Source organism: Pipra filicauda, unplaced genomic scaffold, assembly GCF_003945595.2.
Source record: "Pipra filicauda isolate LSUMZ 115617 unplaced genomic scaffold, ASM394559v2 scaffold1_size10287979_pilon, whole genome shotgun sequence".
NCBI lineage: Eukaryota > Metazoa > Chordata > Aves > Passeriformes > Pipridae > Pipra > Pipra filicauda.
Window position 1 is genome coordinate 8414533 of NW_024104310.1, and position 12905 is coordinate 8427437.

Consider the following 12905-nt stretch of genomic DNA (forward strand, 5'->3'; position numbering starts at 1 on the left):
AAATGAAGGTCTGGAGCCCAGGATGCTCATCTGGACACAAGGGGCTGTTTGTCACTTAGACTTTCTGAAGCTTCAATAAACAGGAACGGATCAAACAGATCCTCTTTTTTACCTCCTTTCTACCCTTTTTAGAAATGGATGAGATGTTCCCCTTTTTCAGTCACTTCACCTGGCTGCCATGACTTTTCAAATATCATGGAGAGTGGCTTGGCAACTACATCAGCCAATTCCCTCGGGATTCTGGGATGCACCTCATCAGGTCCCAGGGACTTATGCACATTCTGGTTCCTCAAGCAGTCACAGATCTGATCATCTCACGTCATGATGTGACCACAATAACCAGTGCTGGGGTTTGTTTTAGTCATCTGAAGCAAACAACTAACTTATTGGAGTTAATATGTAATGGAAGAGCAGCGTATAAACATAAAGTCAAATTATAATTGCATGAAACACGCATATGGCATTTTGTAAAGTACATGTAAAATAAAGTTTTGTGACATGTTCAAAAAAAAAATCCCACTTTTACATAGATGTACTTATAACCAATGAAGAGTGTATAGTGTATACACTGCAGTAAGTAGCTTATTTTGTGCTTGCTAGGTCATTTCATACCATTCAAATTTAATTTTCACACATTCTCTCCTAGACTAATGAATGTAAAATGTATTAATTAACCACTCCAACTGCTGTCAATTCTGACAGCCAACAGGCAAATTGAATCAACTAAACCTTATGCCCCCAGTAAATGAAGATGCAGTATAATTTTTTCTTTGTTTTTAATTCTGCTTGTGTTTAGGTTTCAAGCTTATATCTCAAACTGTTATTTTAACCAACTGCAGGATAATCAGCACTATTTATGGTTGTGAAATTACAAAAAGGTTAATTTCTCTTGAGGCAATGCATACTATAAAATGACATTTAATTAAAGTCTTTCACAAGTCGCATACAAATAATGGTCACATTAGCTGATGAATATCTAACAAGTTAATGACTCCCCTAATTACCACAAAACCAAAGGCAGCATAGTGCTATTAAAGTACAATATGTAAACAGTGTAATCAAATGATTTCTTTTATGTAACAAAAGCACTCACCTTAATACTGACACAGTACGGATGGTAACACTGACCACACTGAGAACAGGCAAGCAACCTGCCCTCAGCACCTTGGCCAAAACTCCCACAAACTACACACATATCCTGGAATGACAGAGAAGAGCAGACTTTCAACACGTGCCAGACACTACATTCTGAAAACATATACCTGTAAAAGCCAGTTACCTTGCTCTATAATTTAACTCCTAACAAGGACATTCATTCATTTTTTTCCTAATTAAAAGCTGGGAAACAAAATTAAAATACAATAACTATTATCCTAACCTGATGGAGAGTGAACTTGTCACTGTTAGAGAAGAGGACAACTGTATTATGCATCGAGTTTTCTTCCTCATCTTTATTAGATGAAATATCCATAGTTGTGACCTATTAAAAAACACAAAACATGAAGAGCAAGCACATCACATTTTCTAAGACATGAGACAAGGTGAAACTTTCTCTAAATATGCTAGAGAATACAAGCTTTGCAAATATTTATTCATATAGTATGAACTTCATAAAAAGCTACCTCCATCAGAAATTGCTATATTAATTCACATTTTCACATCAGTACAAGCATTATCAGTATTATCAGTTTTACATACACATTCTCTCTCTCTCTCCTCTGTTCCCCTTTACACATTATCCCATTGCACTTCAAAATGAAAATGGAAGAAAAGAGATAGTCTAAGAAAAAAGTCACTAAGCAGAAGTTGTCATACTGTGCCCAGTCTGGTCTGTTCCCTGCATATAAACACTTCTTATCAAAAAGTTAATTGCAGTGACATACTTTTGAGTATTAACTCAAAGAGCAATTGCAGAAATGTAATTTTTCCCATATTGCCTAAAATGTGGTTTAGCTAATGTTCCAAGTATGTTAGAGGAATAAGCCAGAGTTCTAAAGTTACTTGCTGTAAGCAGTTTCTTTATGAGGCTTATCTATCTTGACCATAAAAACTTGCACTGAACTTGAAACAGCTGTTTTGATCTCAATCCATAAGCTCTGACTGTAAAAAGTCATTTTCTTTTTGATCAAGAGATTGGTACTCTGACCTGCCCTTTATTAATTCAGCATATACAGGCACATACAGCTTCTCAGGAAGAGAAACAAGGAAAAAAAAAGACTTCAATTGTGTTCTGACCTTCATGCAAATACTGCTATGCAGAATTTGCTATCCATGAATTACAACTAACAGGCCCAACTATTTATTCTCTGATCCAGTAAGATAAGGGCACAGGGTTCTATATAAAAGATCGAATGCACGATAGAGAAATATAACCTTGTTTTACCAGCTGTTCCAATTTTATAAATGGGGATTATTTTAAATACAGTATAAGTCTTATACAGATAATTTTGTTTAAATAATAATTTAAATATTTTACAAGCCCAAACATCACTCTAGGGACAAATGTAAATATTATTACAACAGCTACAGGAATCCTTCTGATACACTGTTACTGGAATTCAGCTTTTACTGAGAAACAGCCAAAAAGGGAATATATTATATTAAAACATATATATATGTTTTAATTACCAGTTGAGAGCACTGCAGCTGTAACTAGCTAGTTAACCAAAAAACACCTTGACACTTTCAAGGAGAGGATTTCCCTTGCTCGTTTTTCCACAGGTTCCACCAAGTTCTTGGAATTGCTTGCACTTACAAAAGAGTAGAATTTGAAGGACAGAAAATATTCCCATTTCAAATTTAACTGGCAAAAGCTGGTCTCTTGGTATTGCTAACTTCACCTACCCTACAAGACAGCCACATCTCTGCTCTGGAACTCTCAAGCTGACATCTATTTGATGACTCAAAGGATCAAATTTCTGAGGTAAATTGTGGAGAGTGATGTCCATTTTGTATTTATAGCAAGTTACCTAACATGCCCTAACCCTGGGGACAGGGAAATCTGACTGATGCAACTTACTTTGTTACCAAATTCTTTTGGCCAAGTGCTTCACCAAAACTACTCAAAAAAAAGTTAAACCGAGTGTAGTGGTTTGAACCTTGTTTTCCCCAGAGGCTAAGAGAAGTGGTAGACCCCAAGGGGTGGAAACCCCTGGAAGTTTTGAAGTTCTGCCCAATGGACGCTCCTGCAGAAATGTAAACATACCACAACCAGACCGGAAGAGATGAGTTGTAGTTTGCTGGTTGTTGGGGAGGTGGCCATGTTGTAGAGCCACGAGGTAGGGGCTCTGAGCCCCTTGGGGCCTCTGGCCCCCTCCCAGCCCCTGGCTGGGGGGCTGCAGGGACCTGGAACAGCATAAAGCTGGGCTAGGTGCCTGTAGTTATGCCGGGAGATGTTTTCTCCATGGGCACAGAGCAGCAGCCGACACTGACCAGAGAAACGGTGGCAGAGAGCCAGAGATAAGACCTGAACTGGAGGAGCACCAGAAGCAACATGCAGCACTGGAGGAGAAAGGAGAGCCGAGCAGCTGAGAGCTACAGAGTTCTTGGGGGTAAGACTGTACCACACTCCCCCAAAACTCCTTTGAGATCCCTCTGAGAAAAAAAGAGGGAGATGGACTCCTATTAAGGAGAAGAGTTTTACACATGCAGCACCGGAGAGAGAGAGGAGCTGAGAAGCTCAGAGCGTCCCGGAGCTGGACTGTGGAATGCAACACACTCGTGTGCAATCTGAAAAATCAAGTGAGAAACAAGGTGACAAAGCTTGCCAACAGGATTAGACTGGACACTTCAGTAGTCATGGTATAAAACAGTCCAAAAGACAACTGTCCCTGTACTGACACAAGACACTAAAGCAGTTTTCTAAGAACTTCTGACAGGGCAAGGCGGTGCTGTTCAACACACTCGTGTGCAATCTGAAAAATCAAGTGAGAAACAAGGTGACAAAGCTTGCCAACAGGATTAGAACATTCAGAGTAATAAAACCCAAAAGACAACTGAAGAACTGCACAAGAACTTCACAAAGCCCAGTGCTGGGCTATAGTGGCAGATGAAAGTCCACAAAGTAAAGAAAAGAACATGATAAAACAACTGATAAGGATGATCAGAAATACAGAGTAGCTTCCATATAAGGAACAACTCCAAATACTGGTATTCTCCAGTCTGGTAAGACAAGAGTGGACTGAAAAGGAGGAGAACTGATGGAGATCTATAGAAAATGAGTGGCATGGATGAAGTGAATAGAAAGCAGCTCTCCACTGCCTCTTCTTTAAGAGCAGCAGACTAAGGGGCAGGCAACTAATCAAGCAGGCAGCAACTTAAAACAACAGACTAATAAGCTGTAGAACTGAAAAACGTTAACATGGTTTCCAAAAGTTTTTAAAAATGAGTGGGCAGATCCACGAGAAAGTTCCAACACAGGCTGCCCAAGACAAAGATACCACCTCCTGTTCAGCAAGTCCCCAAACCACAAACTGTTGAAATGTCTCCTTCTGTTCTGTACTCTCCCCCCAGCACTCAGTTTTGGTCCCCTGGGTAGAAGAACCTCTGCTCTGATCTCCTATGGCTGCTGTGACATTCTCACACACAAGCCTTGCTCTCCCATTCTGTGCCATTCCAGTCAGTGCTGCCCTTTACCCAGCATGTTTTCCATGCAAGAAAATGGAAGGAATGCTTAAGACTCCCAATAGTTGTGTCTTCAAGTGGCAAGAGCAGCGTAAAATTGCCTCAGGTCCATCAAGCTGTGGTGTTCCAGTTCTTCATCACCAGCAGTAACAGCCAGGCTTTATCAAACACCTCCTGCTTTTTAGTGCTTTTTAGTTGGTTTTATAAAGTATTTTAATACAAGAATTATAGCTGAATAAAATTATGTTACATTAACAGACTGCAATATGACTTTAAAAAAAATGTTCTTACCCCTGGAATGACCACAGTCCCAACTCCATTCTTCAGTTTTGATCTACCTCTGCCACCTCTTCCTGAAAGACCAGCACCACGTGGTCTCCGCTTCCCTGGGAATCCTGATCCACGGCCCTATTCAATATAAGATAACAATGTAAATGCAACCTGAAGTTCTTTTGTTATATGGGATTCAAACTTGTTCAATGCATCTAGGGAAAAACATAAGTAAAAAAACATCCTACGACTTCAAGTGAATGTGAGCCCACGAGGCCATAGTCATTAAATCACTGCACAAATCAGTAGGAAATACCTTTAACTACTTACACAGTATAATATGATGACCTTTATCACCAGTGAGAAAGCAGCCAAAACCAGGAATGTTTATTTTATGCTCAGGAATAACTGGAAATATGGATGTTTTTTACCCCATAGTTGCAAAGTTTCCAAAATAAATTTTTTATTCTATGATTCATTTTTCTTTTCTTTTTAAGCAGTCAGTTCAGACAGTCATGGGACTTCTGAAAAGGGTCTGGACACTTGATTACTTGTAACCATAGATGCTTTTCTTATGCTATGAATAATCAAGCAAAACCTGGAATTTATTAGGATGCAATCCTGCTCCCAAAGCAAGAGCTGGCTCCACGAAACTCTCTTAATTCCGTAGATACAGAGAGAGCTTTTTATATTAATTTTATCAATTACACTCAGATCAACATTCCCCATAACGTGCTTACACAATATTTTTAGACAGTTTTTTTTCTCCCTTCCTTATTTAAGATGCAGCTGCACAGTTGCAGTGTTGTGCTTTGGAGTATTCACAGTATCTTCAACTACAATTAACTTTGGAAAAGCAAGTATGCTTTTAATAATAATTACCTGTTATCCATACTGTGACTTGGTTTGAAATGCTGTTGTTTTCTGGTTTGTTTTTTTTTTTTTAATTTCAAAAGGAACTAAGCACAAAGAGGATTCCTAATCCTCCCTTATCAATTCCAGAGAGAAAAAGAACGTATTCACAACATCCCCAAATTGTGGCTGGTATTAGCAGACATCTTTACAATGTGTTTCAGAGCCTCTAATCTGTGTAACTGATAATAATTATGTCATATACTCAAATAAGCACCTTTCCTACTATGAAATAAGCAATGAGATTATTTATTTGTGAATAACCTCAGTTCCTAGTACAGCCCAATTCCATACAGAGTATCTAGATATGGTGCCCATATCCAAACATTTGCTGTAAAATACTTTTAATAGCAAGGCAATCCATAAAACAGTGTTGATGGAACCACAAAGCTCCCAGGGGACAGTGTCCCCCACACTGAACAGTCTTTACTGATGGAGACACAAGTTCCCTGGATGGAAAGCAGCACTATGGGCTCAATATTCCTTACAGTGTTTTTCAAATATGCCAACTTCTGCTTTAAAGAAGATATAGAAGTTTATGATCATAATCAAAGAGAGAATTCTAGGATCCCAATGTTAAAATTTTATTAACATCCATCTGTTAATGGAAAGAGAAATCCAGTTTCTCTCACACAACAAGGTAATATATCACAATGCTATTTGAGGGGTGAAAGGAAAGATGCTACTGAAGGCTATTTATATGTACTGAGGTGAAACAAAAAATGTTGTCCTTAGATATCTATGGAGTTAATACATATGCACACACAGGACATACAAGCATCATTTTTTTAAGATGGAAATTCTTCTGACATGTCTCTTATTTTCTGTTTCAGATGAGGTATCAGTATTGTTATTTTCACACAACTAGTAACAGGAATAAACATGTATCTGTATCAATGTTAATGCTGAATATTAAGCTGAAAATTAATGCTTGAAGCAGCAAAAGCTAAGCTGATGTCAAATTAAAATAAAATTAGCATGAGAGTTAAAGTGAGATGAACGTAAATCACTCGGAAGCTACAGCTATTTGTCAATGTCATCACTTGGCTTTTTTGGCCTTTATTTAAAACCAATAGTTCTACTTAGTTTCTTCAGGTGTTTTTAATGGTAAATGTCACTGTGGATACAAGCTTTGGTCCATCTAATCAGGTAGGAAAGTTCTTATTTATTTCCCCATCAGCTAAAAATGATGTCACTTTAAATGTACTCTGCAAGATTCCTCCACAGCAACAAATTCAAGCCATCCCTCAGATCTCTGCTCCTTTCCATGCCTGGCTTACCTTACTGCCAGTCTTAAGGACATTTTCCTTCTCAAGTAATTTATTTTGACAGCTACGTAAAGCCAACCACAAAAAGTGATGTACTCAACACACACAAAAATTGGGTAATACAAAGTATTCTTTGCCAGTGGAAATCAGGGCAATGCCACCATACTGTACACTCTGGAAAGCACATATTTTTTTAACCTGAAAGCTCCAGAGTTTCAATAAATTTTAGAGGCCTTAAACAGTAATAGAATGGAAGATTAATTCAGTTGTGAGATACAGAATTTCATCACTAGTCTCTACAGCAGAAAGATAGCAATGGATACATGAAAATAAATTCAAGTTATTTACCACTTTGATGCTCCAAATGGCACTGCCAGGAAGCTGTCTGGATTTAAAAATGTCCCGACCTTCTGAAATGTCTGGGGACCAGGAAGGTGGGCTGACTGTATTATTGGTACTCCAAGCCCCCTAGGATACGGTAGGTGAGAAAATAGATGTATAAAACTTTGCAACATAAAAAAAAATAAGAAAAAAAGAAAAAAGAAAAAAAGCAAGCAACAAAAAAAAATCTGAAAAGCAAAGCACATGCAGGCATAGGCATTTCTATATTAACTTAAGTAGTCAATTAGTTCACTGAGTGAGAGGAAGGCAGGAAATTTTTAGGTTCTTATTGAAATATACCCTAAAACAAATACTAACCCACAACTGATGGTTAAGTACAACAAAGTGAGTTTTATAAAAAAGCATAATATAAATTGAAAGCAAGCAATCATAACATCAACAAATTACTTCCCTAGGTTTTATTGTATCAATGAAGAAGACAGTAGTTTGAGGTGGTAACATCCCCTCTTATATTCCAAATCACATTCTGAAAGAAGTTATGGCCTTAGTTGACCTTTGAGACTAAACTACCCACAATCACAGCAACAAAAGTGAAACAAAAGGAATATGAATAAACCACTGGACAAAAGAAACAAGGTGTCTGCATGTTTGCCATAAATAAACCGCTATAAAACCCCACAGCTAAATTTTTTTTCACCCCAGTATTTTCATGTTATGCTGTGGTATCACATTTTAACATTACTATATACATGTAATAATATACATCCATACAGGGTACTTACAAACTCTTTTTAACTAATTGATTATTATCCCTACTTACATAGTTGTACATGGTGAGATACTGTGTAACTGTCACAAGAAATAAGGCAAAACAATAAGAAAATGCTAAGATAGACAAGAAAAAAAATGCTGAAGTACCTCATACACTTTAAAATCTGTGGAAAATAACAGATTCTTAACACAGAATAAAGAGTGCAGGAGACAGACATCATAAATAACTTCATTCCAAAGGTACACATTAGAATAGATAAAGGATAATATATTTTCCTAATTCTAAATTTGTGAGAGTAAAAAATACCGAATATCCAGATGACAAGTAAAACAGATGAAAAGTACAGGTTTACCTTCTTGAGAATGCCATTCAGCAGGAAAATTACATGGATAACATGGAATAACCACGTGCATACTAATGGCCCAACTATCCACACAGACATAGCTGCTCACACGGGCAAGACCAAACACATTTACACCTTAGAATGCTGGCCTATACAATAATAAGTGTTAAGGAAAATGAGATAGCTTTGCAAAATGTGGGATTTTTCTTTTCTGAAATGAAATCTCTCCATCAGGAACGTGTGGGAAGAGTCATCAAAATCTCAGACTGTAAGGAGGTGTCTTGCTAACAGCTGCACTGACTGAAAATAGGGCTACCCCTCACCTGCTTTTGGGCCAGAAGGAGCATGGACAAGCCTTCCCTAATCCATGTAAGGCCCAGCCAGGTCAGCTCAATCTGCTGATGAAGATGAGCATGAGCCAACAGCTCCCATCTCCTTGAGGAGATGAGAAGAAGCTCATCAGACATCTTGTGCTTGCAGAGCTGGGTGGGCTGTAACCTGTGCTGCTCAGTGAGCTCAGTATTCAAATTGGCACAACAGAGCCAAAAGAAAGTTCATTAGTGACCTAAAAGCCTAATTATGCATAAAAGTCACATGTTAAAAACGCCAACATTTGGTACAACCCACAGTGTGTACACGGGTGGTTTTCAGCATAAATCTGCTTTCTAGGAGTTCAGCTCTGCCTGCACAGGAAAGGGAATATGGACAATGCAGCACTTAAAAAAATGAAAACTTGACAACTCTGCCCACACAAGGTGGTAAATCAGACACAGAACCTACAAAGTGCTAAGTGCCCAGCCCACCTGTGTGTTTTTAAATGCCCATCATTGCCTCCCCTCCGCCAAGGTGCTTCTAAAATCCACTCCAGCTGAACTGCCAGTGCCAGCAACTGCTCACCTGCACTTGGGCTACAGTGAGTGTGCTGGATTAAACAGTTTAGATGGTAGGATTTTTTTTTCTACCCCAGTTTTTTGCTTGACTTCAGAGACATGGTCATCACACAAACAACCCAGCAGATCAAAAGGATCATCAGCCTCTGACAGGGGAATGGTGTGGAGCAGAAACCTTCTGCACCTGCAAACCTAGAGATGGACGAGAGTCCCTGTTCACACTCAAATTCATGACAGAACAGGGACACCAAGTCAGAAATGGGGGGAAAACAAGCAAAATGGACACAGAGGTTTGATTCATCAACTGACACACCAATTAGCAACTACATCAGCAGGTCTGTGGCAATAGGAAATTTACCTTAACTATACTAGCCATGGCTTTAATATCCAATAACCGTCAGTTTTAGCAAGATGAATTTAAAACATCAATTGAATTTTAATTACAGTTTCCCCCTATATTTCTAAAATTAATAATGCATGGTAAGTAACTGTTCTTATAAAATGTCAAAATCTGTATAGTAACACAAAGAAAATCTATGTATCATAGAAACAATCTTTCCATCAATCTATAAAGGAAGCAATATGATGACTAAGGGTCAAAATTCCAGATCTTAAACATGCGGAAAATACTTTATCAACAACCAAAATTACCTACTCTTATTAGGGAGGTACAAAATTATTTTCCTTTTAAGAAGATACACTTTTCTAGTGATTAAGTATATTCAAAAGATTAAAAAGCTAAATGAACATTAAATCTGAATATGAAATATTCAGTCTTGCAAAACAAAATTAATTGTATATGATTCATGAACCATATTGTTAAGAATTAAATTGGAAATTTAATCCAAGTTTTATTGTAGATCAGAACAATTTGAATTCTTGGTCAGATAAACTTAATTAAAAACACACACTTCCACAATACTATGAACAAATGAAATACATCAAAGAGATGCATTAATTATATTTTGGCTTTTAATTAATGCCTACTACCACACAACACTGAAGAGAAAGTTCTATTCAGTTCATTTACATCAGAACCCCTGCAATTATTATGTACTGTGACAGAAACAGGAAGTTCTAATTCTCCATCATATTCTTGAGTCCTCAAAATTGAACAACACAGCTGCAAGTAAATTATAACAAAAGGAAACCCAATGTCAGCAAGGGTCAGGAGATCTCACTAAATTACCACTGACTGTGTTTAGCTGCTTAATGCTTTATGAATTTGACTGCAATCACAAGTGCATAAAGCTGGATTTGCAATTTAATATTTAATGTAATTTTAGGGTTGTGAACAAACTTTAATCAGTTCAAAACACAGCTCCCCTCATTAAAAAAAAAAAAAAAAAAAAAAAAAGAAAAACAACCGACCACCAAACATAAAAACTGTAACAAAAACTAATCCTTGAAAAAAACTCTTTCTGATCTTTTTTTCCAACATCTACCTCTACATCCTTAGTGGTACCATGTAAGTGAAGACATCAGAAATGCCATAATACTCAAAAAAAGACATACAACCAAACCCTTTTTGATGTCATTTTAGAAAATCTCTTAAAACACCTACAAATATGCAGTGAGTTGCACAATAGTGACAATCAATATCTTCATGATGAAAATTAAGTACCTCTAATCATGGTATTTTTTCAAGGAACACACTCTAAAATAATACTTATGGTATTAAAAAACAGTAGAAGTCTATTATTTAATATGCAGTATTATTCTACAAATCATTCTCAACTCTACCTACCACTGTTACACTGCCACAATTTGTAATGCCTTCCATTTGTTGACTTCATCTCATGCTTTCCAGGACACATTGCCATAGCAAAAATAACTATTTCAAACTTGTTCGATTCAGGTACACAGATTTCTTCAATTCAGGTGCACAGAATGTACCCAATACCACTTATTGTATACCTCCACAGGAAAGAAAAAATAGCCATTTTCCTTGTGAAGATTTTTTTTCAAACTAGATATACGTCAGATTAGTCATTAACAAACTTAGATGATAATTTCTTTTAAGACTACTGCTTCAGAAAAAAGAAATATGAAAACGGTTAAAAAGAGGTCCTGTGCCTGGCATAAATTTGGAGCCTACAGGCATCAGTGGAGAATCTGCATATTCCATGCAGAAGATACTGTACAGACACAACCCCAAGGACAGCACTCTAAAAACTTTGTCATGCTGGCAACTACCAGTGAATATCTGTGATCTATGAACAACTAAATTTCATATATATGTGAAAACTAATTTGGCTTCACTATGGAATAGGCTAACAGAAAAAGAAAGGAGACAACCCACAGAATAAACCCAAAGGAAGCCAGGGAGATGCTCAGCCTGGCAAGTAGAAGGTCCTCTCACAGGGCTGGATGCAGCTCACCTAGAGCTGAAGTTATGGATGACGTGCCACCCTAAAAAACACTGTCAGCAGAAGTGCACCTTGCTGATAGGAGCTGACACAGAAAAAACCACATTCTCCGAGTGGAATAAGGTTGTACCAGCCAAAGAAATTCATACCTGTGTAACTGTAGCCACATACTGATTTAGACAGAGCTCCCCTTTTGGTTAGAAGGCAGATTTTCTCCTGTTGCTTCCAACCAAAGTTGGGATGCCGGCAAAAATGCCAGCAGGGAGACAGGCGGTGACAACATCAGCACTGAGAGTGCAGCCCTGGAAGGGACTCAGGAAGCCTTTTAAAGCAGAATATTGTCTTCACCATTCGTGAGATGGGTTTTAGTCCTTTCCAAACTGGAGTGATGTGATGTTGCAGACACATCACTAAAGCAAAACACTAATATCCCACATAGGAAGTCACTTCAAATTCTGCATAAGTTTGTATTCAGTAGCAAAACAGAACGATTACTCAAATATATTTTATTTGCAATTGTATTAATAGATTCTGTAGAAAGGACTAATAATTCATCTTACTGCCCAGCACAAGACATTAAACTTAATGAGAACAAATCCAAACCAGAAACTATTCCTCTATATGGGTTCCCCTGACTCCACTGAAGCATGTGTCTTACAAAACTGAGAAGCAATATATTCAGGATCAAGACAAACTGGTTTTTTTCTTATTCTTCTTTATATGAAGCTCCATAAACCCACTGCAATGGATATTTTATTATATTTTTTAAACAGGAAGAGGACATTCCACCAAGGTAAGCTTCTAGGAAAAAGTGCAGAATATTACCATCTGTGGTAATTGGCTCATGTTGGCTTGTCTTCAGGGTTCACAGTGATCAGACAATTTATGAAGGATCTGTTATAAACCAGGTAGGTTGGACCAGATGATACACTGTAGTCCCTTCCAACCTCACCCATTCTGTGATTCTGTTTCTGCTCCCATCCACAACTCTCCATTTGGAAAAGTACACAATTCTTTTTTAAAAAATGAGTGTTTTCAGCAAAAATACTAATTAAAAAGAACCCCACAAAATAAAAACTAAACTATTTCTGTCTGCAATCCAAAGGCATTCAAATA

The 12905-nt window shown here is 37.6% G+C and overlaps 1 protein-coding gene across 7 annotated transcripts in view; it reads right to left on the bottom strand.

Moving 5' to 3' along the window:
* KMT2C (lysine methyltransferase 2C) overlaps positions 1–12905 on the bottom strand; it is a 195193-nt gene that overhangs the window by 63843 nt on the left and 118445 nt on the right. For 6 of the 7 annotated variants that reach the window (XM_039380759.1, XM_039380761.1, XM_039380760.1 and 3 more), the window contains 4 exons: positions 7422–7541; positions 4915–5031; positions 1379–1480; positions 1094–1198 (listed from right to left, as the gene is read on the bottom strand). In XM_039380759.1, the coding sequence (XP_039236693.1) occupies positions 1094–1198; positions 1379–1480; positions 4915–5031; positions 7422–7541 (444 nt within the window). The remainder of the gene's footprint in view (positions 1–1093; positions 1199–1378; positions 1481–4914; positions 5032–7421; positions 7542–12905) is intronic. The other variant, XM_039380762.1, reaches the window with a different exon arrangement.